Raw genomic sequence first — 26,156 nt, forward strand, 5'->3', positions numbered from 1 at the left:
CTGATATTTTCTATAAAGCCTTCCCTGTGATATTTTTCCAGTTGTCTAGACTCCTCACTCTCCATTCCCCTGGCTCACAAATTTCTAGCTGCACCAGATTTTCCATGCCACTGAGCCTTCTGTGCATACTTCTTCCTGCACAGGGATGCTTTTCCCACCGTTTCCGCTGGCCTAATAAACCCTTACCTTTGACCCTTCCTTCCCTGAATGTAACTCTGATCTATTTAATATCTAACTCTTGCATCAAGTTTTAAGAGGACAACAGCTCTCTTCATCTTGTTCTCTAGTGTAACACCAGTGCTTACTCTCTGTGAACATCCAGTGATTTTAGAGTGGGTCCTGGGCTCTCCTGTGGAGCTGAACTGAAGGCACTGAGAGCCCCAGAATAAGTAGTGAGGAGGAAAAGGTGACTGCTTTACAGACAGTGGAAAATGGGCTGGACTGATGTCTGCTTTCCCTTTCGCAAGTCTCATTCACCTCCTCAAATATATTCTGGTCTTTGGGTCAAGTTGTGTTTTTTTGAAAATGATGTAAAGTCTCCAGAAAGTGATTCCTAAATCCAATTGTACTTTCAATATTTAAAAAATTTTAATTATTTTAATTTTTAAAATAATGCTTTTAAAAATAGTCAGTAAAACATTATATGTAGTTCAGTAGATTTTGGATACATTTTAGTGATTTACAGGTGTGGTTAAAGTCCCCTTGGTTAGAGTCTCCCACCATATAGGAGCCATGGATCCATTCAAGCTGCATAGATGCGTTTGTGGATAGACAGACAGTCTGTTCCAATGAAAGTATATTAGCATCCACTTATTCTGAAATTAGAGCATTTTGGGGCACTGTTCTTGCCTGGTGGAAATGTGAAGGCACTTCCTGCCCTCAAGGAGTTATGAGTACCTAACTATCATGTTTTAAAATATGAAATCCACATATGGCTGTTGCATTGAGCAGCTGTGTAGATGTCAAGAGGGAGGGGAGAGGGGTGAGAGCTGCAGGAGTGTGACACCACCTGGGCTGGCTTTGGCTCACAGTTTTAGTACCAGCTTCAGAGTCTCAGGGGTCCAAGAGGTCCTTCCACTTGGCCAACTCATTTCATAGATAAGAAACTAGCAGGGCCAAAGATGTAGCTCAGTGGTTCTGCCTTGTTTCGCAAGTGCAAGGTCCCAAGTTTGATCCCTGGTACCAGGAAAAAGAAAGAAAGAAAGAAATGCATATTCTTTCTCTTCTTCCTCTTCAGCATCTATGCATCAAGTGTCTTTTATAAGCCAGCCTGTAATAATCATTGTTTTTGTTTTGAGCTCTTCCTCATCCAGGAAACTGATGACTCCTTTGGAGACTCCTATTTGTGTGTGCTCTTGGTGGAGGATCTTGCTCACCTTGGAGGTGATGCACTGTCCTAGCGCAGTGAACTTGAATTCAACAGGACATGTGACTTAAGGAGGGAATTCATTTCTTCATTTTTCTCAGGTTCTGCAGCTACATTTCTTCTTTTCTTTTTCTTTTTTTTTTTGGCTCCAGGGATCTAACTAGGGACCTTGTGCTTGTGAGGCAGGTGATGGCACCACTGAGCTAAATCCCGGGCCCTGCAGCTGCATTTCTTGTGTTCTTTAGCTCTTGACCCTTCCTCCATCTTCAGAGCCAATGTCATGGGTAGCATCTTGTTTCAGTCCTCACAATGTGGTCTTTTCTAGCTAAATCTTCGTCTGTCTTGTCTTGTAAGGACATCTATGATTGCATTTAGAGCCTGCCTGCATAAGTCAGGATAATATTTCTATCTCAAGTTCCTGTTCTCATGTGTGAAGTTCTATTTGCCAGAGTCATAGGTTACAGTATTAAGACCTGGCTGTTCCTGCCATACCAAGGTTCCCGCTTCTCCTTTTCCCATCCTAGTATTTCAATATCATTTCAACTTTGTGAGCTCCTGATATCTTGTCAGGATACTTTATACCATTTTTGTAGGGGAAGAGGTGTTTCACAGTTTAAGGGAGCTTAACTGTGGAGAAACTATAGAGTTTCTGTTGCTTATGACCAGGAACCTATTGTGGTAAATCAGCACTATGTGGTGAATTTTATATGCATTATCCTTTTTAATCCTTACATCAATCCTCTTTAGGCAGGCACAATCTCCATTTTACAGATAAGAAAATTGTAGTTTAGAATGACATGTGCATAAGCCTGACAGCCAGTATAGGTGATAGAAATGGAATTTGAAACTAGCCAGTTTCATAGAACAGCATGCCCTTTACCCCTTTCTCAGAACCCTAATTCAAATATCTTTGAATTATAGACTTGTCAACTCGCAGGTAGATTTTCATCTGTGCCCCGAAGTCTGAATCATCTTGTTTAGGCAGGGGAGAAAAGGCAAGGGAGAGGTGGTTCAGGCAGGAAGGAGTCTAGAAAGCAAGAGGTGAATCCAAGAGATTCATGACAGACGTGGATGCCTCACTAGAGCTAAAGTGGTAAGAGAAATGAAGGAAATAGTCATGGGTAGAATGCTTTTGCATGGACATAGGCACTGAGTATAGGGACTAGCCATGAGAGTGACATTCTGACTGAACTCTGCTGAGTATCTAATTTGAATTAGATTCTTTCCTGCCTCCTCCTGGTCTCCTCATTATTTATGGGCTGGTTAAACACCTAACACCCTTTGCTAGTGTTAATCAGCCTTTTTTCACAGATGCTAATGAACAGCTCGCCTCCCAAAAGCTAATGCAGTTCTCCCTGGGTATTTATATGGGTGTAGGTAAACAGGTAATTTCTGGAGCTCAGGAGGCAATCCAAGGCCTAGTACTGAAAGACTTCTGGTTTGTGTCTTTTCTCTGAAGAGCATTTGCAAATTTGTTTACAGCCTAGTGCATAAAATAGGAAGGAAGGAAGCATTTTACTTGGTAATTTCCGAGCGCCATTTGTGTTGTCAGCTTTCTGTTACAAGATACCTGACATAATCAACTTTTACAAAAGGGAAGGTTTACTTTTGCTTATAGTTTTGGAAGTTTCAGTGCATGGTCAGTTGGCCCTGTTGCTATTGGGCCTGTGGCAAGGAAGTATATTGTGGTGAGAACATGTGGCAAAGCAAGCTGCTCACTTCATGGTGTATGAGAAGTGAAAAAAAGAAAATAGAAACCAAGATCTCAGAACACCTTCAAGAGGTCACCCCTGATGACCTAAGACCTCCTACTAGGCTTCATCTCTTAAAGATTCTACCACCTCCCAGTCGTGCCATAGGGTGGGGACCACACTTTTAACACATGGGCTTCTGGGGGTGGTCTGAACCCATAGTACAGTACCACCTTAGCATAGTTGCCACACACAGCAAATAACAATACAAGGGGCCCAGTTAAATTTGAATTTCAAAGTTTGCACAAATGGAAAAAAATACCATGCATTATATAAACATTGCACTAAGAAATCATTTGTTGTATTGGTGGCAAATCAATCTTCAGATCTGCCTAGAAAGAGGGGTGGTGAGGATGAAAGAAAGACAATAGAGACATAATTTCATAATACATGAGGGGCTGGGAGTTCAGTGCCTCAGAGTGCACGATGACAAAGACACTCCAACTAGGCACTATTTATTGGGTGCACTCATCAATCAGAGGGCATATGGGTGACTTAGAGGGCAGAGTAGTCCTGTGTTGGGTTGATGAGGACCTTATGTTCCTGGGGATGGTGAGATGAGCCAAGCAGTCTTACAACAGTAGGTAGGGTGAGATAGCAGGCTAATAAGGAATCTGTCCTCCTCCAGGTGAAATCTTTGTCTCTCTCTCTCTCTCTCTTTTTTTTAATTACTACTCGGTTCTCAAAGAATCAGGATGTCTTTAGCTGATATAATCTTGCCCTTAAGCATCACAGTATCACAGTATTACTGTGGGACCTGACTGAGCTAAAATGACTCCATGCTGGCCTGATGATAGGCCAGAGCCTGTGCTTCCCCCCTCCTTATCAAACCTTCATATGCTAATTGCTAACTTGGTTAACAGCCCACCCAGGGACAAATGGTATGACAAAAGGTGACCATAAAACATTTCCTGCATGAGATAAGCAGTGTGTCTGGAATCTTATCCCCTGGTAGTTCTGTGAATGCCCTGACCTATGTTTGAACTTTTTTGTTTAGAAAAACTCTATAAAACAACCTTAGCCACTGAGCAGTTGCCTCTCTGAGCTACTTGGCTCCAGGAGTGCTGTCTGGTCACACTAATAAAGGTCTTCTTACTGGTGTGTTCCTCTCCTGGGGATTCTCTTTCCTCCGTGGAGCTCCCAGAGCACTCACTGGACTGTGGGCCGAGCATCTTGGAGGACTTCGGGCTGTTCAAGCTCCGTGGAGTGGAAGTAAGGCACAAGGTCTTACATTACTGGACCACTGAGGTCTCAACTTGTGACTGGAGGCAAAATGGAATTATATTTCTATGTGCCATAGACAGCCCATGGGCAAGAAGACATTGGACCTTAGACAATCCTAATCATAATTTAATTATGAAATGATTTTTCCCCCAAGTTATATAGAATGTACAATTCTACATTGTTGTTTTTCTGAAATTCAATTTTAACTGGACAACTTATATTGTATCTGGCAATCCTAAACCTAAGCCTACTGCCTCAAGGTATTTTGGGCATGGAACTAAACAATGTATCACACCTGTGACAAGAGACTGAGACATGGATATGAAAAGTACCTAATGCAAAAGGAATGTAGCACTGGAGAATCTCTTGAATGACTTACTTGGAGAAAGATAGCTGGGCTTCACTTGTTCAGCAGTCACCTCCATCCTGTGTTCTGCTGTGTCATAGCAGTGGTGCCATGACTGGAAGGGCTTGTGTCACCCTCTTCTTACCTGCTGACAACTGAAGGCACAAGCACTGGAGATAGGGCAGAGCCGTGACAGCATCAGGACACAGCTATAGAGCTTGACTGTGTGGGTGACATGCTGCCTGTGGGGGTGGAGGTCAGATTGAATTTGGCTTCCAGCTGTACTTTGCTTTGGGGGAAATGTAGAAGCTCAGTACTTCTGTTACGATGGTTTGTGATGTATTATAGTTATTTATTTTATATGTCTAGTTCCATTAGATTTTCAAGGGCTATTTCTTATTGTTCACTTATCCTGTAGCCTCCTGCTTTGGGCCTGGTGTAGTTTTGCTGAGTTGTCTATACTTTAATATTTAGGTTTCACTGGAAGGTGAATCTCTTAGCTTTTGAATTTTTGTCCTTCTCTTCTTCTTTCTCTACCTATCCTACTAAGGATTGGGCAGATCCTGTCCTCTGAGATTTGGTTGGAAGCAGAAGTCTTAGAAGTGCAGTGGAAGATACTTATTAGACTACAGATGCAAGAGGACAGATTCTCCATATGCTTTATATGTTCTATAAATGTGTGTTAGTTACTTTTCTCTCATTGCTGAGACAAAATACCCAACACCCAGAGTTAGAGGGAAAGGGTTTATGTAGTAGAGGTTTCAGTCCCTAATTGGTTGGCTCTGAGACAGGGAGGCAGAGGGGCACAGCTCATGGTGGCAGAAGCAGCAAAAGCAACAAAAGAAGCAAGAGGTGTCTTGCAGAGAGAAACAGTTCATGGCACCCACAGCATAGCAAAAGCCAACAAGGGACCTTAAGAGTGTCTTTCTGGCCCTTTTATCTTATTCAGACTGCTTAGGGTAGGTAGCACTCATACCCTTAATCTTAGTGCCCCGGGGCCTAGCCCCGCCATGATTCAGTCATGCATCCTTGATTCGGCCACCTCCAAAACTGTCCCATGCCTTTTGCATGAGGCTTTGGGGGACAACTAAACACAAGCCATGGCACATGTGTACTTGTGATCGGCATCCCAGCTTTGCTACCTTGTTCTCATTAGTAAGTTCGGGTTTCTGTGGTTTCTCTCTCCTTTGGATCTCTGCTTCAATGATTTATTAATTTTATCAGTACAGGTCAAGTTCAGTTCATCAACTATTTATTAAGCATCCCTTACTTTCTAGATAGGGGGCTGGATTTGGAGAATGTAAAGATGAATTTGACGGTATTATGGTTTGGATTGTAAATGCGGCCCAAAGGTTTGGTTGAATGCTCGGCTGCCAGTCTGTCGTGCTGTTAGAATTTGGTGAACCGTTTAGGAGGTAGGATCTGATGGAAGGGAGTTAGGTCACTGGGGTGTGGCCTTGAAGGAGATGTTTGTAGTCCAACTCCTTCTCGCTCTCCTTTTGCTTCCCAGGCACTATAAGGTTAGCTGTTTCCTCTGCCACACACTTCTATCATGATGTTCTGCTTTATCCCAGGCTCAAAAACAATGGGATCTAAGTGACCCTGGACTGAAATCTCTGAAACAGTGACCCAAAATAAATCTTTCTTCCTTATAAGTTGATTACATCAGATATTTTGTCATAGTGGTAGAAAACTCACAAACAGATCTCCATTGAAGGTGTTCCAGTCTAGTGAGAAAAACAGATGAGAAAGCAAAACTTCTCTAGGACACGGTGGAGGCAATTATGGAGGTGGGCAGAGAATTCATGGAAGGGTACAGCAGAGCCCTTTTCCTTAATTGTAGTATCTTCTTCATCTAACAGTTCTATTGTTCTTCTAAGAGTCCATTGTAATTCTTGCCCTCAGTGACTTTATAAACAGAGGGAGTCAGAAAGCAGCTACTGATGGATAGGCATCTATCAAAGGCCAAGTAGATAGCACCCCCACCCCCACTACAGAAAAGAAAATTCTAAGGGACAAGAAAGTACAAGGCCACAGATTGCATAATCTTGGTTGTAATTTGATTGGCTTGGGAGAGTTTGAGGAGCAGTTAGGTTAAGCAAAGGGCTTCACCTTTTGGCAAGAGAATGGACAGTTGTCACAGCTGGCTGCATGAAGCTGCTGCCACACATATTGTATTTTTTGATTCTCCCTTTGAAATTAGCTTGATGTTTTTCCTTTTTCCCATGGGAGCATTCCCATTTCTGTGATATCTACATACCCACCAGTTTTATTCTTCTTATTTCCTTTCTTATTTTCATCTCTACATTTTTACTGCTCACTCTCCTATCATCTCATTCTCTTTTTCTGCTACCTTGTTGTTTTTTTTTTTTTTATCTCTACCTTTGAGTCTTCTTTGTCTTTTAATTTCATCCTCAACCTCCATGTTCTGAAACATAGCTGTTAAAGTTAGTGTTGGAGAGGAAATTTTCATTTCCAACAGCTCTTTGTATAATATAAAAGAACATCTCCTGTGTGTCTGGGTATCCTAGGAAACAGAACTCTAGTTTCTGTTCAGGGCAGATTCTGCACACTGTGTTTTAAGACACAGTGAAAGGAGAGGCTTGCACCTGCGCAGCTGAGAAGATTCAGTGCTGGGAATCTTGTCTTTCCTATGTGAGGAAGCAGAACAATGACCCCATTTTACACTGGTTCTCTACCACTACACCTGTCCTTGAATTTTTGTTTCCTTTACTTAAAACACTCACACACACACACACACACACACACACACACACACACCCTTCTGTTCTGTTTTTCAGTTCTATTTCTATGTTTTTCCATCCTCTTTTTTCTCTTTTAATTTTTTCATGCTTATTAAAATTTTTTTACCTTTCCCTCCCATTTATTTCTTTGGTCTTAGAAGATAGAGTCAAAGCAGTGTCACAGACTTAAGCATTTAAGTCACTCCTTTTGGATGATGGTGTGGGAGTTTAGGTCAGTAGAAGTGGAAAAGACTTGGAAAGCTTGTGCATCTCCAGAAGTTCTCTAAGAGTGCAAGTTTTTCTTTTCTTTCTTATTTTGAAGTAGTATGAACATGGAATTATCGAATAAAGTTGAAAAAAATCTCCACTGGCTATTGAAATGGTTTTGAATCCAATGTGGATTCAAAGAATCTTTACTTCTTACAGATGATCCCGCAGCCTATATTTTCATATTGCTAAGGTTGGGACACGTATGACCTTATGTTGATGGTCTCTACTGCTTGTCCCCAATCATTGTTAGATGATCTTGTTCTGCATCTGCATTATGGGCACCTGTTGGTCCTGTATCTGCTTCTTAGAGCCATGGGGCATAAATCTTTCATATAGTTCTCCTTACGGTATTGATGACATGTCAGATGTTAGAGGTACTTCAAGTATCTTCTTTTATGCTTATAATATTTCACTGTGGTTCCATCAAAAACATGTAAGTGAAATAAACCATTCTTGTCACCCTTGAGTATAATAGAAAAGTCAGTGTTATTCATGATTCATTTCCCAGTGGATCTCAATGGCTAAGCTAGTCCTGGAGAGGTTATGAGAGGTAAAAATTATTACCTCACAGAATAAAGACTGGAGCTAGCAAATTTTAAATTAATATTTTATTAAATTAATATTAGAAATATTTGTGCCAGTGACAATATTAACTGTGTACATTATAATCTATACAATAGTATTAATATTCAATACCATGTCTTTTCATTTCCATGACTAGGCTACTGTACTCCTTTCTCTTTTGTTTGTTTTTGTATTTTTGAGACAGGGTCTCATTTTGTGATTAAGGCTGGATTTGAACTCACTTGCTACAACCAGGTTGGTCTTGAACTCCTGCTGATCCTCCTGCCTCAGCCTCCCAAATTCTGGGATTACAGATATACCTAGCTCATACTCCATTTTGTGGATTAAGAAAAAGGTTCCTAGAGGCTGAGTGACTTGTATCAAGTTGCCCAGCTCTCAAGTTGAGTTATGACCTAAACCCAGTACTTACTCTTACAAGTTTTCTGTTGTGTCATTCAAAAGTATGTATGTGTCCTTGCCTCCCCAAATTATCTACATGAGATTATGTGCAATAAATACCTTCCTAAAGACATATAATCTAATAGGTTTCTTATAGATTTTCATTTCTTTGTGTGCATGTTTCTGGATATGGCCAAGGGAGGTGGGAAAACAGAAGCAAAGAAACCCAGTCAGGTCAAGGAGTGGTTGGTGGCAGATATAAAAATACTTATCATCACTGAAGTATTCCCAAGTATGAGCATCAGTGTGATTGAGTTGTTTAGTAACAATTGTAAGTATCAAGGTGGACAAGAGTCCACCTTGTGTAACTCCTTTACTGTAGTTAATTCAGAAGAATTCCCTGAAGGAGAAAGGGGATAGAAGAATCTAAGAAAACTATGAAATAAAAGTGAGAGGATCTAGTAGACTAGAAAGATGGGAAGGAGCTTGGCAAGGGGCAAGATCAAGATAAAGAACTGGATGGATGCTGGAAACCTTGAGTTTGTGCATGAGTCGCGACTAGGATTCTGGTATGACAGTAAGATTTCCTTCCTTGCAAAGTGAAACCCAGGGGCTAAATTTAACTCCACTCATCACCACTGGTGATTCACACTGGCTCAGGGGCACCCACGTACAGCTGGCACAGGCTGGGTGTGTTTTCCAGGCCAAGCCTGCTGCGGCCCAGCTCCCCTGAGGCATCCAGACAGTGGTAACCTTTACTCTTCTGTGTCCTCATCTGCAGCATCCTGGCCACTGCAGGAACCCACTTCAACACTCACGTGGACCTGAGGACCCTCCGGGCTGTGCGTGTGCTAAGGCCCTTGAAGCTTGTGTCGGGGATTCCTAGTAAGCACTTGCTTTCTTCTTTCTGCTTTGTAGCAGCTTTACTGATGTGCTTCAGCAGATCCTTGATTTGGGACAAACAAGACTGGGTGTAGCTCAGTGGCAGAGCACTTTCTTAGCACACACAAGGCCATGTATTTGATACGTAGTGCAGAAAAACAAAACAAAACAACAAGAAGAACAAAATTCCTACTGGGAGGAAGCCCCCATGGTAATGAGTAGTGGAGCTGTAGCAATTAGGCATAACATTTCACTTTAAAATTCAACTTTTTCTTATATTTAAAAGATAATGAGGCCGGGCATGGTGGCGCATACCTGTAATCCCAGCATTCAGGAGGCTGAGGCAGGAGGATTGCTATGAGTTCGAGACCAGCCTGGGCTACATAGTGAGTTCCAGGTCAGTCTCAACTACATGGTGAGAACCTGTCTCAAAAAAAATAAAAAAATAAAAAATAAAATAAAAACTTTGGAAAGTAAACAAAAAAAACAAATTCCCTCAACATTTTAGTATATCTTTTCATTCCTTTTCTTATACATTTTAATAGTGTAATAATTATTTCTATCTAGTTTTGTATGCTGAAATAAACTTTTTATTTTCTTCACTTTAAATATTCTTTTTGTTTTGTTTTGTTTTTGTTTTTGAGACAGGGTCTCACTATGTAGTTGAGACTGACCTGGAACTCACTATGTAGCCCAGGTTGGTCTCCAACTCACAGCGATCCTCCTGCTTCAGTCTCCCAAGAGCTAGGATTACAGGCTTGTGCCACCACACCCGGCCACTTTAAATATTCTTATATGTTGCATGATTTACTTAGCGGTTTTTGGGGGGGTACCAGGGATCAAACTCAGGTACTTGTGCTTGCAAGGCAGGTGTGGTGCCACTGAGCTACATCCCTGGCCCTATTTAGCAATTTTTAAATGACTGGGCAACATAAATAAAAATGTTATTTCCAATTTTTTCTACTATAAAGAGTACTACAAGAGATATCTTTTACTTTAATCTTTATTAAAATCTCTAATCCTTTTCCTAAGCTAGAAGTCTAGAAGTACAATGTCTGGGTCAAAAGCTATGTCGTTTTCTGAACAGTGGTGGTACCAATTGTTTTCCTTCCACAGTGGATGGGAGAATTGAGTCAGATTTTGATAGGAAATATTGACTGTGTCCCTACTCTCATAGGATTTATAGCTGAGCAAGGGTAGGCGTAATTTCCTTTAGGAAAGGAGCACATTCTAAATTTAATCTGTGAGAGGAATCCAGAAGACAGCATGGATGAAATGGAGAAATGCTAATAAGCATGTAACTGGTCAGAGACTGGTAAGGAGGAAGGAAAGGGGAAGAGGAGGGAGAGAGTATAGCAGTCTTTGGCTTGTGTTGCCCTGATTATCTCTTGTCATCACGGGGCCAGTGTTTTTTCTTTTTCTTGGCCTGTGACGAGATGAACAGAGTGCGCCCTGTCATGCGATGCTGAGTAGTGATTCTTTATCATTCTCTTTCCGCTCTCTAGGCCTGCAGATTGTGTTGAAGTCCATCATGAAGGCCATGGTGCCTCTCCTGCAGATTGGCCTTCTGCTGTTCTTTGCCATCCTGATGTTTGCTATCATTGGCTTGGAATTCTACAGTGGGAAATTACATCGAGCATGCTTCATGAATAATTCAGGTACCGTTACTATTTTCTGTCTTCTGCTTTTTTCTTTCCTCTCTGGTCATGAGGGTAATTTGGGGGCATTTTGAAGCCTGGTTGGAACGTATGTGCTATCCCAGTCCTAGAATTCAAATCAAGAACTTCCTAGTCAGCAGTGTTTTGAGGCACAACCAGTTTAAAGATCTCTATCTGACACTGATATTGCAAAGCAGATAACTTTTCAGGTATTTGGAAAATATCATATAAAGTAGGTGGTCCCAGCTCCACCATCCTATGGTAAAGCACTATCAGAATGAATGTCAAAAGCCATCTGTTTGAATAAATACCCTTTACAAAATCTTTGGCCCGCAGGTCAGTGAGGCCCAGGAGACAAGAGTTCGACTTGGGTCCCACTGGATGTATGGAGATATTTTCCCTCCATTCTCCATCTTGCGATCTCCTGTGCTGTCTGTTTTGCCTCACACATAGTATGGGAGAGCTGAGGGAGCTCTGAGCTTGGCTTAGCAAGTGTTCTTGGGAGATCAATATAGTGCACAAACCACAAATTCTCATCTTTTAATCTTATTTGTTCTTTCCTGGGAGGAAAGGGAGTGGGGGACAAGTTGAAAAATCCCAGATAGGTACCATGTTTTTAATGAAAAGAATCTTCAAGGGATTTTTTAGTTTTTTTTACCTTTTATTAAAAACTAGAAATCTTTACCAGAAAAACAAGGCGTTAAGACCCAGTAGCTCATAGCTGTCACCAAGAATCCCGGGGAGAACTCAGGGTTTATCCTGAAATCTTAAGTTAGAATATCAGTGAGGTTCTGCCTTCACTTCAGAATTTTCTGTGTGATTCAGTTCTGTAAATTTACTGGCGTTTAGGGCAGAATTTAGGGTCTGCAGAAAGTGGGTGGAAACATGGAGGTAAGACCTCATTTTCAGAAGAGATTGGGTTTCAGAAGAAACCTTGGGTTGAACACATATTTGGAGGTGTAGAGAGGATAGAGACAAAAAGGGGACTTGAGATCAGAAGGTCTAGCTTCTGTCTATGGCAGTAGAATTTTTTGCTTGTGGTTTCCTGGGGTCATTTCCACCTTATGCTAAGACCATCTGGTGGTTTACCTCCACCCCTTCCAAATGTGTCTGCAGGTATTCTAGAAGGATTTGATCCCCCACACCCATGTGGTGTGCAAGGCTGCCCAGCTGGTTATGAATGCAAGGACTGGATCGGCCCCAATGATGGGATCACGCAGTTTGATAACATCCTTTTTGCTGTGCTGACTGTCTTCCAGTGCATCACCATGGAAGGGTGGACCACCGTGCTGTACAATGTAAGTAGACTGGTGAACAGGGAAGGGGTAAGGAGAAGCCTGTGGAAGGATTCTGGGCTTGTTTGGGCTGGTTTGTCTGAAAGGGCTGGGGATATTTTGGGAGTGTATCTAAGCTGAGAGAAGTCTTAGCAGTTCGTATCCCTCTTTAGTCTGGCTTCTTGCTAAGTAAAAGTAGATAAACTTGTTAATAGAGTTGTGAGATTGATGTGTCTACTGGCTATGTGAACAAATTGGTTAAATCAGATTGCTCTAGCAGTTTTAAGTATGTTGGTTCAACATAGTTGGAGGGTATAGTGATGGGTACTCAGAAGTGTAGTGTTCTTGGTTACTGTCCTCAAAGAGGTCTTTCCAGTTTGAGAGCGTGTTATAGTGGCTCTCAACCATGGCTGCTTATTAGAGTCCACTGCGAGCTTTAAAAAATTATAATGCCTGGGATTCTTGCCAATTAAGTAAGAATGTCTAGGGCTAAAGGCCTGCCACCAACATATTTGCAATGCTTTCTCACTGATTCAAATATGCAGTCACTGTCAAGAGCTACCACATTGTGCACATAGGAAACACAGTTAATTGTAAGACTCACCAGGTATGCTTGTTCAAAATCCAGATTGCTAAGTCCCTCTGTTTAGATTCTGATTTCAGGTTTGTATAGTTGGAGAGCTGTGTTTTGCAGTGCCTTGGTGATTCATGTGATCAGACATGTTTGGAAGGTTCTGAATTGGATTATAAAACAAGGCCATCTAGCTGCCTGTCTGGCATATTAGGGATTCCCATAGGGAGATGGAAGATAGACAAGGTGACCATAAGGTCTGTTCTGCCTTCCCATGTATGATTTTAGTAAGTATTCAAGGGATGAGGCAGAGTCTAAATTCAAAAATGAGAGGCAGAGGAACTGTGTGGTTTGTTGCACATAGAGTTTAAGAAAAGCAGTTTGGGTAGCTGATCAGGAAGGACTGTACCCTTCACTGCATTCAGTGAGTCCCCCAGAGCCTTTAGAATGTTCTCCCTTCTCACACTACCACAGCCTTGCTTTACTTTAAGGTGCCTGTGTTTCTTTCAATTCTTTTCCTGGTCTTTGTAATTTGATTTTACCTGTTTAAAACTTATTAGATGGGTACAGAGTGGCTTATACAATACCGCCTTTAGAAGAAGCTCTGGATATAATTTGCACTGGAAGGAAAAGGAAATACTACATTTTAGGAGAGATTTAACCATGCTGTAATGCTCATGGAGCAAGGATTGTGTGAAGTGTGTGCATACAGATAGCTAGTAAATGTTCATTAGGATCAACCCTCTACTCAAAGGTTCCATATGTATGGATTCAAGAAACTGTGGATGGAAAATATTCTAAAAAATTCTTATGTTGTTAGTGACAGATACTGTGTAGTTAGTATGTGATAGTTGTGTCTATTAAATATGTACAGACTTTCGTTCTTGACATTATTTCTAAATAATAAAGTTTGACAATTATTTACATATACCATATTAGGTATGTTATGTAATACAGAGATGATTTAAACTATATGGGAAGATATGTATAGGTTATATTCAAAGACTAAGCCATTTTATATAAGGAAACAGAGCACTCAGATATTTTGGTATCCTTGGGTGAGTTAGGGGTGTGGGACCAATCCTCTGTGGATACCAACGGATAAACTAACCCAGATCCGTTCTCATACAGGCTAGGAAAGGCAGAACTGAGAATCTTTCAGAAAAGAGTCACAGGCTAGTATAGTAAAGCTCCCAAAGGGTAGTAAAGAAGTCTCAGCACCAGCTACTTCTCAGCATGCCTAGGGGTTAGCTGTATCCACAAACCCCTGGAGGATACTGTGAGGATCTCATCAGCTGTGGAGGAGCAGTCACTCCTCATCTGAGATGTGAAGGTTGTCCTGAGGCTGTGTCACTCAGATTAGCTAGGCGCCTCAAGAAATTACAGCACTGGCCCTGCAGTGACTGGTGTCACTTGTGGTGCTGTGGGAATGATGTACTTCAATTATATGTGTAGACTCACCTAAGTGATGTGATAAATGCATTGAAAGCCTGAAAGGAGAAGTGTTGCATTTGAGGACATAGGCGTGGATGCACTTTAGCCAAGGTTCGTATGGTACTGAGACAGGCTGGAGTGAAGCCAAAAAGCCACCTTTTCCTTTCCCTCCCCTCCCCTCTCCTGTCCTCCCCTTCCTTTCCTCTCTTCTCCCCTTCCCTCCCCCTTGCTTGCTCTTTGTTTATATATTAATTAAGCATCTACTATTTGCTTAGCACTTGATCACCTCTTTAGTTTTGCTCCACCAAGGAAGCAGTGAGAAATCCTCCAAAATCTTTCGCTGCATCAGATTCCAGGGGTGCAGACTCACACTGTCTCTGACATCCAGCCTGTCAGTCACTGAGTTTTGGTGTACCGAAGCCCTCCTGCTACCATCATGGCTGGATTCAGGGATACGGAACTAGTAGAGTTGTAGAATTGGTTTCCAAAAAGTCACCGCTCATGGACAGAATGAACTCACACATGCTCTGAAAGGGTATCACTTTCTAAAGGACTGGAGCTCAGGACAAGGCAGACATGGAACCACGAATCCCAGGCAGGTGACAGTCATATTTTGGTGGAAGCTATCTTTTGATTCAGGAAAAGTTGGATGAAAAAGGAACCCAATTTTCAGCCAGTGGAATAACGATGAAGGTTGATTCCCTAGGAAGAGGAGCCAACGGAGGCTGAGTTTCGGACGAGCAGGAACCTGGGTCTAAAGTATGACCCAGGCAGGGCTGTATTACATGACCTGGCCATGACTTGTAGACAAAGCCTGTACCAGTGGAGGAGCAGCTTCAGGGAGGCAGATTCTTTACACATTTGAGCATAGGGCTTGCAATGTATGGTGGAGTCATGTCATCGTTGCTTTTTATTTAGCCAAATTCAACTTGGCAAAGAAGGGGTGTTGGGGAGAGGGAAGAAAGCAATTTAAATAATACAGACAAATCTTCCTGCCATTTCTTTCAGTGTTCCTTTTTTTTTTTTTTTTTTAATGGTACTGGGGATCTAACTCAGGTCCTTGTGCTTGCAAGGCAGGAGGCAGAATCACTTAGCTTTTCGTGTTTTTATCCCATTGAAGGTAGAAGGCAAGAAATGCCTAGTTTTCAGCTGAAAATTTGTAGATTTTTTTTTTTTTTTCTGGTACAGGGTTTCAAACTCAGGACCTTGTGCTTGTGAGGCAGCACCGGAACAACTGAGCTAAAACCCAGCCCTGTATATTCTTGATAGCAGATAGCCCATAAGTATAATACATGAGTATTTTTTCCTTTTTTATTTTAATTCAGACTTTTGAATGACAAAATTATATATACACACATGCACACAAGCACATATTGAGCTATGAACAAGTAGTTAATTTAGATTATAAATACAAATATATATATATGTTTCTGCATACTGTATAGAAAAATTACTCTCTGATCCTTTACCAGTGCCACCACCAATAAGATGTAGACAGAACTATATTGATTTTCCTTTCCTAGTGCTCCTGTTAGAAAGGTTCACCTAGTGGCTGTATTTCCTTAAGCAGAGCAAGAAGAGAAGGGGGGAATCTTATTTCCCAGTTCTTTCTGCTTCATGGTGACAGCAAATATGTAAAATGTTATCCCCAAATCAATGGGACAAGAGTGTGAAGAATCTCTCTCAAATATGCAGCTTTTTATGTCCAATATAAATGTTTCCCTCAGGTTTGCACCCTTTTTCTATTGCACAGAGTCTTCCTAAATGCCTTTCTGTGACCTTGTATGGCTGGGCCATTGCTTACTGTTAATTTCATTTGCTATGATTTTTCTTATTGTAATGCTTTATTGTAAAAGGAAGGAAGATTCTTATTGTCAGGGCAACATGGAGTCACTCATGCTCAATTTAGTCCCCACCAGGATTTCTGCTTGGTCAACCTCCATCAGTATTCCTGGCTTCTCACCCTCCTGTGATGAAAGGATGCAAAGCATCCTGGCTGCTTCCACCTGCTTTCACTGTCCCTCCCAAAGGTCTTTTCAGCTTGCAGACTCACCTCTGTATTTACTAATTTAATTGATTTTATATCTCCCCACCCTAATGTGTGTTCCTTCTCTAGCACAGTGTGCTCCCTCTCTGATCAATGCTGTTCACTCAGCAAATATTACTGTGTCTTGGGCATTAATTTCTAACCCTCTTCTTGGACTGAATGTGGCCAAGAGAATTGACTTTTTCCTAGTTTGGATCAGTCTTTTCTTTTTCTTCCTCACCATTTTAGTTTTATGTTGTGTGCTAATTCAGTTAAGTATTTTCTTTTATCAGGACTAATACAAATTGCAAAGGTTCCTAGTGCCTGTCCGCTGTCACTCAAATATCTGCTCTTAAACCTAGAGTTTTTCATTTGCATTTCTAGAGCTGGAGCTATTTCTCTTCTCACTTGCAGATGCAGAAATTCCTGGAGCTGAGCTGTTTCTCCAGCTATGCAGGTGTGTCTGCATATCTGTTCTGATATTACCTAGGCCACTCTGAGTTACTCAGGTATCAGAGTCCTTAAAAGGCCTCTGTCTTTTGGCAAGAAGCAACTTATAGTCAGAATGCTTTCTGAAATTCTCACTCCTCAGGAATGCTTTGGTCTGTAACAATGCCTGTGGCTCTCTTTTAAGTAGCCTTCTTCCAGCTGTACATTGTTAAAAGATTAACATCTGTTGTCTGTTGGCCTCACTGAGAACTTATGGGTGCTACACATCAGCATTTACATAGCATAATACCATAGTCCAGATTTCATAAAAAAGGTACCACTCTTCTTGAAGTGCCCCTGATTTTGTGATATCTATAGCAGAAATTTTGGGGGTTCTGAGGTCCATGGGACTAGGTGGCCTCCCCTCACCTCCTCCAGCTGCCCTGGTTGTAACTGTACTGTACAGTAGTTATACTCACATGTACTCACATAGTATACGTATATATACTATAGCATACTCAAAATTCACTAGACAAATAGGTGGCAGGGACCTATGAGGATTTTTTGGTGATAGAATGATGAAGCCTACCAGCTGCCCTAGGATCAGGTAAACAATTGGTAAAATTTGTAGATGCTTATATTTAGGAACAGTCATGCTCTGGAATAGGCTATTCCCTTCTGAACTTCTTACAGGCGTCTGGGACCCTTCAATACAGATAGCACTTGAAATCTGATGCCTATGTTATTTGACCTGTGACTTGGATGATCCACTGGAGTGAAAAGCGGATGCCGGAAGTTAATCTGCTCCCTTTCTCTTGAATGTTGGGAGTGGAAGTTCGTGTGCTAAAAGGGAACAGCGAAGCTCAACAACTAGGCCACACACACACACACACACACACACACACCCAAAGGTCCGACTGGAGACTTTATTCAGGGGAATGGAGCAGAGAGACAGAGAGAGATGAGGAAGTGCTGGCCTATTTGTAGAGCTGATGGCCAGAGACCTCCTTATTTGGGTGAGGTAGCTGCCTTTATCCTATCACAAGCCATGCTGCCTTTTAAGGTCCTAGCTTTTGAGCAGCTCTAGGTTTCGATTCCATATGCTGACATGATCTTAGGGAAAAGGAAACTTAAGGCAGGGTTCCCTATAGGAGAAGAAGAACCCGGAAGCATGGCCCATAATGGTGGCATCACAATTAAATCCTTGACATTATCAATTCTCTAACATTCCCCCCTCTTTGGTTTTAGATGAGAAACAACAGGCCAGTGCCAACCATACACCAGGGAGAGGGGGTGATGCGTCTATCACCTATAACTACTTCAGACTGACGTTGTAGCGACGAAGCGGTCTAGGTGCCGGCATGGGACATGGTGGACTGCGTTGTCCTTTTTTTGCAATACATTGCTGGTAACAGTAATATTCCCATTGAAATTCTCTAACACCCCCCGCTTTGGTTTTAGATGAACAACAACAGGCCAGTGCCAACCATACACCAGGGAGAGGGGGTGATGCGTCTATCATCTATAACTACTTCAGACTGACATTGTAGCGACGAAGCGGTCTAGGTGCCGGCATGGGACATGGTGGACTGCGTTGTCCTTTTTTTGCAATACATTGCTGGTAACAGTAATATTCCCATTGAAGTCGTCGATGGGGCACTATGAGGAGAATCCAAGCACACAATTTGGTTAGTGAGGGAGGAGAGAGAGATGAAAGGTAGTTTGTATGAGGTCCGCATCTGGCCTCCCAATGGTGTTGCACCCAGGTTCCCATTAGGTCACTATGCACTCTGCAGATATCACTGTGGAAAAGTTCCCTGATGTATGGGGGAGGGGACGGCCTTCGATGTCATCCAGAAAGGCCGATGTGAAGAGAATGGGGATGCGGAAAAACCCATACTCTGTCTGGAGGGGACCTTCTAGGGTGTATCCTCTTGGAAAGGCAGGCTCATGGCAGAACAGGTGGAACAGGAGAAGAATGCCTGAGCCTGGAGGAAACCAGGAGATGCCAGGCACTTGTTGGGGCCAATCAAGTTTTAAGGGGGCACATGTGACCATCTGGCACTGCTCAGAAGGATCAGAGGATTACCCGAAATTGTCCTGATGGACATTGTAATGCCATGGAAGTAGAGTCCTACTCTGTTCTCTTTGTGCTGGGCCCCTGAGGACAGAGACGACCTCTTTAGCACAATAAATGCAATGTTGGGAAGGATGTGTAAGATGAGCTATCAAACTCCGATCATATGGGATAAAATTTTTGGCCAAGATTTTGAAAAGATTTGAACCATGGGTTTGGGGACAGAATGGGCATCCTGAACCCATTCTAACTGAGAGGGATATTCAGGAAGAGAGAGGATTTGGGCTGGAGGACTAGCAAGACAAGGAAAAAGGTGAAAGTTGTGATCTCTACTGGGGTGAAATCAGACAAAGTTCCCTGAAGCCACGAATTAGTGACCCAATTGGCTATACGGGTCATGGGACAAGGGTGGGGAGCAAACCAAGGGAGATCAATCTGAAGATCGTCCAGGATGTGATTGGTCCAGGAAGTGATTGAACCCAGCGGAGATCTGAGTTAGGCCTGGTTGGGTGGAGGTGGCTGCCATGTGAATGTAGTCTCCTTGGAGTTTTCAGCCTGGAGTATCAGCTGGTGAGCCATCTGTCGGGAGACTTGAGCAGGAGGGGACTGATCTGGTTTTGAATGAAACAGAGAACACAGCAGGCAACTGCCAATAGGGTAAAGACAACCAATAGAGGGGTCATAAGAGGGAGTAAAGAGGTTAATAAGGGGTTGCTAGACCAACTGCTGAGTGCTCCAGTAGTTCCAGTCTCATGTTCTCTGCGGCACTGTCCGATGCTTTCTTGAAGTCTGTGTATTTGGTCGGTCACTACTCCTGACTGATTAACAAAAAAGAAACAATTTTCCTGAATTACCAAGCAGAGGCCTCCTTTTTCTGCATACAGCAAATCAAGGCCTCGTCTATTCTGCAGAACAACCTGATAGAGTGAATTGATCTGTTGATGAAGCGTCAGAATTGCTCTAGACAATTGATTAATGTCTTCCTCATGCTGTTCACTTAGACTCTTGCTCCTAATAATGGAATGTGCTAATCCTGCCACTCCAGTAGCTATGCCCCCGGTTATATCCAGGACTGCTATTAGAGGCAAAACTGCTATCTGGAGGGCCCTTTTTGATCGGGCGTGAGCCCTTCCTTCTATTGGGATGGGGACTCTCTCATTCCCAGGTATTATATAGAAGTCAGGAGCTAGGAGGACTGGAGCACAGAGAGCATTCCAGGAGACATTGATTCCTGTCCATACTGTGGACCCACATAATATGGACATATTGGAGAGGGACTGATTTAGGGATGGATGGGTGAAGTTGGTGCACTTGGATGCTGGTAACCCAGGGATAGTAACACCCTCAGTGAGAGTGAGGCAGGCTGGGGCTGATGGGCTCAAACTCACATTCTGTATTATAGCCTGTATTGGGCTTTCTGCGAAGTGGGGACTTATATTGGTGGATTGATTCCAAGGAAGAGGCCAGGCTTGTAGGGAGACAGATAGGAGCCTGTGGATATTAAGCCCTATCCAACAGCCCTGGGAACAATAAGAAGTATTGGATAGCCAAGAAAAGGTTCTCTGGAGGGATTCAGAGAGCGACATTGACATATCTTTGGACAGATCCATTTTCAATTGAACCTGTGCACTGGATTTTTTTCAGGAGATGGAGCTTTGAGGAAACATTATTTACCACTTGGACAATGGAGGGGGTGGAGTGGCCTGTGAGATCCAGACCTTTTTGACCAGCCCCTGGGTCTTGTCCTCTACCCTCCACTCGGATCCTCATCTTGGGTCCGCTTACCCAAGTGGCATTTTGGGGGTCTGTAATTGAGAACTTTACAGGGTTGCAGGCCCCTTGTTTGCACTCTGGGTTTGGGTTAAAGCTGTCCCCTGGATATCCTGCATACTCCATGGGGCAGTCCCAGTAGAGGCAGAACCAATCTGAAATGCTCCTACAGTGGCTTACACGCCCTTGGCCTCCCAGGGGCTGACACCATTCAGGACAAGCATATTTGTTATTGGTTTGATATTTTCATTCCCAGCCTAACTAACCCTCCACACCCTGTGAAATAGGAATCCCTTGTTGGGTTGTTGGTTTGGTTGGGACATGCATCAAAAAACAAATCTACTGACCAAGCAGAAGTATTATACCTAGTCCTATTGAGGACCACCAGGGTGTAGGTTTCATAGAGTTGGACCTGGAACTCCCAATATCCCGGACCATTCTGACAAACACAGAGACCAAACAGGAGTAGGAACAGGATAAAAGAACCCATAATAAAATTATAAGTAGGAAAGTGTGGCAAAGAAACTAATGCAACAATAATAAACCAAAGTGAGACAGACTCTGGAGGAAAGATTATAGGTGGGGGGAGCCACCATGGCCAAACCAATTCCCAAAGTAAAACCCAATAAGAACAATATACAAAAGCTAAATAAATCTGGAAAAGACAGGGTGAAGAAGGCCTCACAATATCCCATGGGTGAACTCAGATTTTCAGACTGGGATCCTCTGCAGGATCGGGTTCTTTATCGGAGAATTCTTCTGTGATCCTCGTGAGCTTTATCTTGAGGAGTCCCGTGGGGGTTGCAGAATAGGATGGAGAAGCACCTGCGGAAATGACCAGAGAAAAAGGGGTAGACAGATAGGGCTTAACACGTGAAACCAACCATGAAGGGATTTTAATTTAACAGCAGTTAGAGTGGACAAGATCACCATGAATGGCCCCTGGATTTTAGGCTTGAGAGGATCTTTCTGATTATGAGGTGGGGCCAAGAGGACCTTATCTCTGGGATGATAGGTGGATGGGAGGGTAGGGACTGGACAAGGCAACAATGAGTCAGCATGTTGTCATATCTGAACTTGCATTTGGGCAAGTAATGAGACCAATAAAGAGGAGGGTAAAGGGGAGGATTGTGGAACTAATCTGGGCGGTAATAAGGGACGTCCGAACATCAATTTGAATGGGAATATTTGAAGGGGGGCCTTAGGCAGAGACCTCAATCGTAATAGAGCAAGAGACAAAAGAGTAGCCCAATCCATATGAAGCTCTAGAGTCAACTTAGTAAGGATTGACTTGATGGACCTGTTAGTTCATTCTACCTTTCCTGACGATTGAGGATGGAATGGAATATGAAAATACCAAGAGATTCCCATAAGTTTAGCAAGACCTTGAGTAACTTGAGAGGGCCATTATCAGATTGAAATGAGGTGGAAAGCCTAAACCTAGGTATAACCTCTTTGAAGATTAAGAGAGAAACAGTGAAGGCATGTTTGTTGGAGGTTGGGAAGGCCTCAACCCATCCGGAGAAGTTGTCTACCAATACTAATAAATATTTATATCTTTTTATTTGGGGTGTGTGGGTAAAATCAATCTGACAATCCATGCCTGGTAACATGGCTCTGGCCTGATGAGTGGGGAAATGGGTAGGCCTGGAAGAAGGGTTGGTCTTCTGTCATATAAGTCAGGTGGATGAAAGGGGTTGAAGAAACAATCTATCAGAGGGAGAAAGGATAATCATAGGTTCTAAAAAGGCCAAAAAAGCTTTGGAGCCAGGGTGAAAAATCTTATGCAGATAAGTAAGCTGATCCCTAGTTAAATTATATATTTGACTAAAGACATCCAGGTTGGTGGGAGGATCCATCAGTGGCAACATTAGATCTGACTTTAAGGCAGCTGATCAGCCTTATTATTTGCTTTAGTTATTTCTGATGAGTCTGACTGATGGGCCTTACAATGGATGATTCCAGTTGTCAATGGGAGCCTGAAGGCCTGTAGAAGTTCTGTGATAAATTTAGAATTTTGAATGGAACTACCTTTGCTGGAACAAAATCCTCTCTCATGCCAGATTGCTGCATGTGAGATAATAACATGGAAGGCATATTTAGAGTCTGTATAAATTGTGAGTCGCTTATCCAAGGCTAAAACAACAGCCTGGGTGACAGCAATGAGCTCTGTCTGTTGATTGGTCATTTGTGTGGGTAAGGATCTCTGTTCTATTGTCTCAAAATGGGAAACTATGGCATTATCCTGTCCTTCTTACCCCATCTTTAATGAAGGAGCTGCCACCTGTAAACCAGACCAAATCAGAGAAAGGGAGTATATGAGACTAGTATATGAGACTCTTGGGGCAGGAGACTTTCAAGGGTCTCCAAACATTCATGTGTAGGGGCATCCTGGTCAGGAATTGGCAACAAAGAAGATGTATTTATTTTATTTATTTTTTAAAACTGAGTTGATTGATACATTTTATGTATGCAGTACAGTTACATTCATTATTGAGATCTTGTACCTCTACATGGCAGGTCTTGGTTCTCATTTTTTCCCCTTGTCCCTGCCCTCCCTTCACCCCCTTCTTCCCTCGCCATTTACAAACACTTTATTTTCATTTTTGCATTTTTCTCATATTTTTTTTCTTTTCCCTTATTACCTTTCCCCTACCCTTCCCACTTTCCCTACACCTTTAGCCCTTTCTTCCCATTTCACAGTGTCAGTTATCTCATTAGGCTCTTATGTACTATTACAGTTTATTCACACCAGAGAAACTATTCGGTATTTACACATGTGTGACTTATTAATTTCACTTAGGAGCATATCCTCCATATGTATCCATTTTCATATGAATGAATCTAATTTCTCACTCTAACGAAGAGGGATTTAGAGCAGCACAGAGTTGGAAAGTCAAGGAAGAATCATGTAGAAGCAACATCTGAAGGGACAGAACTCTACATGGGGGCAGATTTTGCAGGTGTTTATAATTTAACAAATCTGAGATGGAATGATGGGAAAGAACCATGGTGGGGGATGCATAAATGAGTTTCTTTGACTCTTGAACTAGGAGAGATGTGGCAGTTAGGCCTTGCAGACAGGGAGCCCAACCTTTGACAGTGGGGTCCAATCATTTAGATAAGTAGGCCACGGGCGCCAATGTGGGTCCTAATTGATGGCCCACGGCCGTAAGTGTGAATCCCTTATTTTCTGACGCATAAAAATGAAAGGGACATGACAGATGAGGGAGGTGTAAAGCAGGGGCCTCTAATAGGCTGGACTTAAGATGAGCAAAGGGTGTGGCTATAGAAATACCTATAGGCTCATGAGGATCTCCTTTAGCAGCCTCATAAAGGGGAGCCAGAAGGCAATAGTTGGGAATCCAGTATCTAGGATACCCAGCAATACCCAAGAAGGAAAGGAGCTCCTTCTTGGTGAAGGGCATCGGTATGTCCTGAAGAAACCGTTTTCTATCAACTGTAATAGACTTAAAGCCAGGTGTTAGAGACACCCCCAAATATATAACTTGTTGCTTAAAAAGTTGAACCTTGGTCTGGGAAACTTGATATCCCCTTTTTGAAATGAAATTTACAAGCATCTTGTTGGAACATAGCTACCGAAGGAGCACAAAGGAGAAGGTCATCAACATATTGAATACACCGTGAGCCCCTAAACTGGAGAAGGGATAAATCCTGGGCTGAAATCTGACTAAACAGATAGGGACTATCTCTGAAGCCTTAGGATAACACAATCCAGATTAACTGAATGGAGACATTAGAGGAGGGATCAGTCCAGGTAAATGAAAGCATATCTGGGGAATATATATGTAAGGGGATCAAAGAGAAAGCATCCTTAAGATCTAGGACAGAGAAGTGGGTGGTACTAGACAGTATTGAGGACAGGAGGGTGTAGGCACAACAGAATGTATGGGAATAATGTCAGAATTAATGAACTAGAGGTCTTGAACAGTCTGTAGGTCTCATTAAGTGTTTTGACTGCCCAGATGTGGGTATTGAATGGAGAATTGGTGGGCCTCAAGAATCCCTTTTGTAATGGATTATTTATGATGGGAGCCAACGCTTCTAGACTTGCATGAAAGAGGGGATATTGTGCCTTATTTGGAAATCGTGAGGGATCTTTGAGGAGGCTCTTAACTGGGGGGCATTTGGCCACTGAGGGAGATTGAATATCCCATACTTGGTGTCTACCAGGGTGGGATCAATAGGCCATTCTGATGTGGAAGGTGGAGATTCAATAGCTTGGGATAACAAAAGGCAAAGAGAAGACGTTGGAGTGCTGGAAAGGCTCTGCATGGAAAAATGAATGGAGGCCCCAATTTGGGATAAAATGTCATGACCCAATAAGAGAACGGGGCAAGATGGGAGAACTAGGAAGGAATGAAGAATGAAAAATCGCCAGTTGTGCATGACAGTAGAGGAGTCTGTTGAGGGCATTGTTTTTGACCTTCTACCCCAACAATAGAGGTCTGAGACAGGGATAGGACCCCAGTATTCTCTTAATGCAGAAAAACTGGCACCAGTGTCTAACAAGAAAACAATAGTCCTACCTGCCACAATCAAAGTCACCCTGGGCTGCTGGGTGGTGATCCACATTGGGCCAGTTGTGCCAGGGCCTATTCATAGCCCTTTGGCTGCCACCAGATCTATCAGGTCATTGCAGAGTGGGGAGTGGCAGATCTGGTGGCCCAATAATGGGTGGACGTCAGGGGGCAGTCGAAACCCCAGTGTCCCCTCTGTTGGCATTTAGGGCAAGGCTTTGTAGGCCTCTTGGGGTTTGGGCAATCACTGGCCCAATGTCCTTCCTGGTTGCACCTTAAGCAGGGTCCCCTTGGGAGAGGGGGCCCTTTGAAGGGTCCCCTTCATTGAGATAATTGTGGCATGGCAGGACTGACGGGCTGTGCCAATAATTGGTACTTTTTGGTGATCTTGAGATCATCCCAGCCATGGTAAACTTTGAATGCTGCAGCAAGAACCTCTGCGGCGGACTGTCAAAGGTCCCCTCTCAAGCTTTTTTAGTTTGAGTCTAATGTCGGGATAGCTCTGAGAAAAGAAATGCATCATACTCAGTCTCTGGCCATCAACAGACTCAGGGTCAAGTTTGGTATGTTGGCAGAGCAATCAGTCTCTGTAAGAAGGCTGATGGGTTTTCATTTTTATCTTGTATAATTTCATTAAGCCTCTCATAATTTACAGACTTCATAGTGGCTCTGCAGAGCCCATCAAGGAGTCAATTAATATACTTGTCTCGGGCTTCAATTCCTGCCTTGGAGTTGCAATCCCAGTCCAGGTCACCTTATAGGACTGCAGCAGCACCTACCAGATGATGGTTGTTTGTCAAGTGTTCCTGATTGGCATGGGCACGGGCTGA

General features: G+C 42.8%; 1 protein-coding gene across 3 annotated transcripts in view; it reads left to right on the forward strand.

Annotated features, from left to right (window-relative positions):
- Positions 1 to 26,156, forward strand: part of Cacna1e (calcium voltage-gated channel subunit alpha1 E) — a 397,594-nt gene that overhangs the window by 153,919 nt on the left and 217,519 nt on the right. For 2 of the 3 annotated variants that reach the window (XM_033762127.1, XM_033762128.1), the window contains exons 1-3: positions 9,479 to 9,549; positions 11,052 to 11,204; positions 12,321 to 12,502. In XM_033762127.1, the coding sequence (XP_033618018.1) occupies positions 11,078 to 11,204; positions 12,321 to 12,502 (309 nt within the window). In that variant the 5' untranslated portion in view covers positions 9,479 to 9,549; positions 11,052 to 11,077. Of the gene's footprint in view, positions 1 to 9,445; positions 9,550 to 11,051; positions 11,205 to 12,320; positions 12,503 to 26,156 lie in introns of those variants that run through there. The other variant, XM_010630288.1, reaches the window with a different exon arrangement.

The sequence above is a fragment of the Fukomys damarensis genome, unplaced genomic scaffold (genome assembly GCF_012274545.1).
Source record: "Fukomys damarensis isolate Sample0158 unplaced genomic scaffold, DMR_v1.0_HiC HiC_scaffold_11, whole genome shotgun sequence".
NCBI lineage: Eukaryota > Metazoa > Chordata > Mammalia > Rodentia > Bathyergidae > Fukomys > Fukomys damarensis.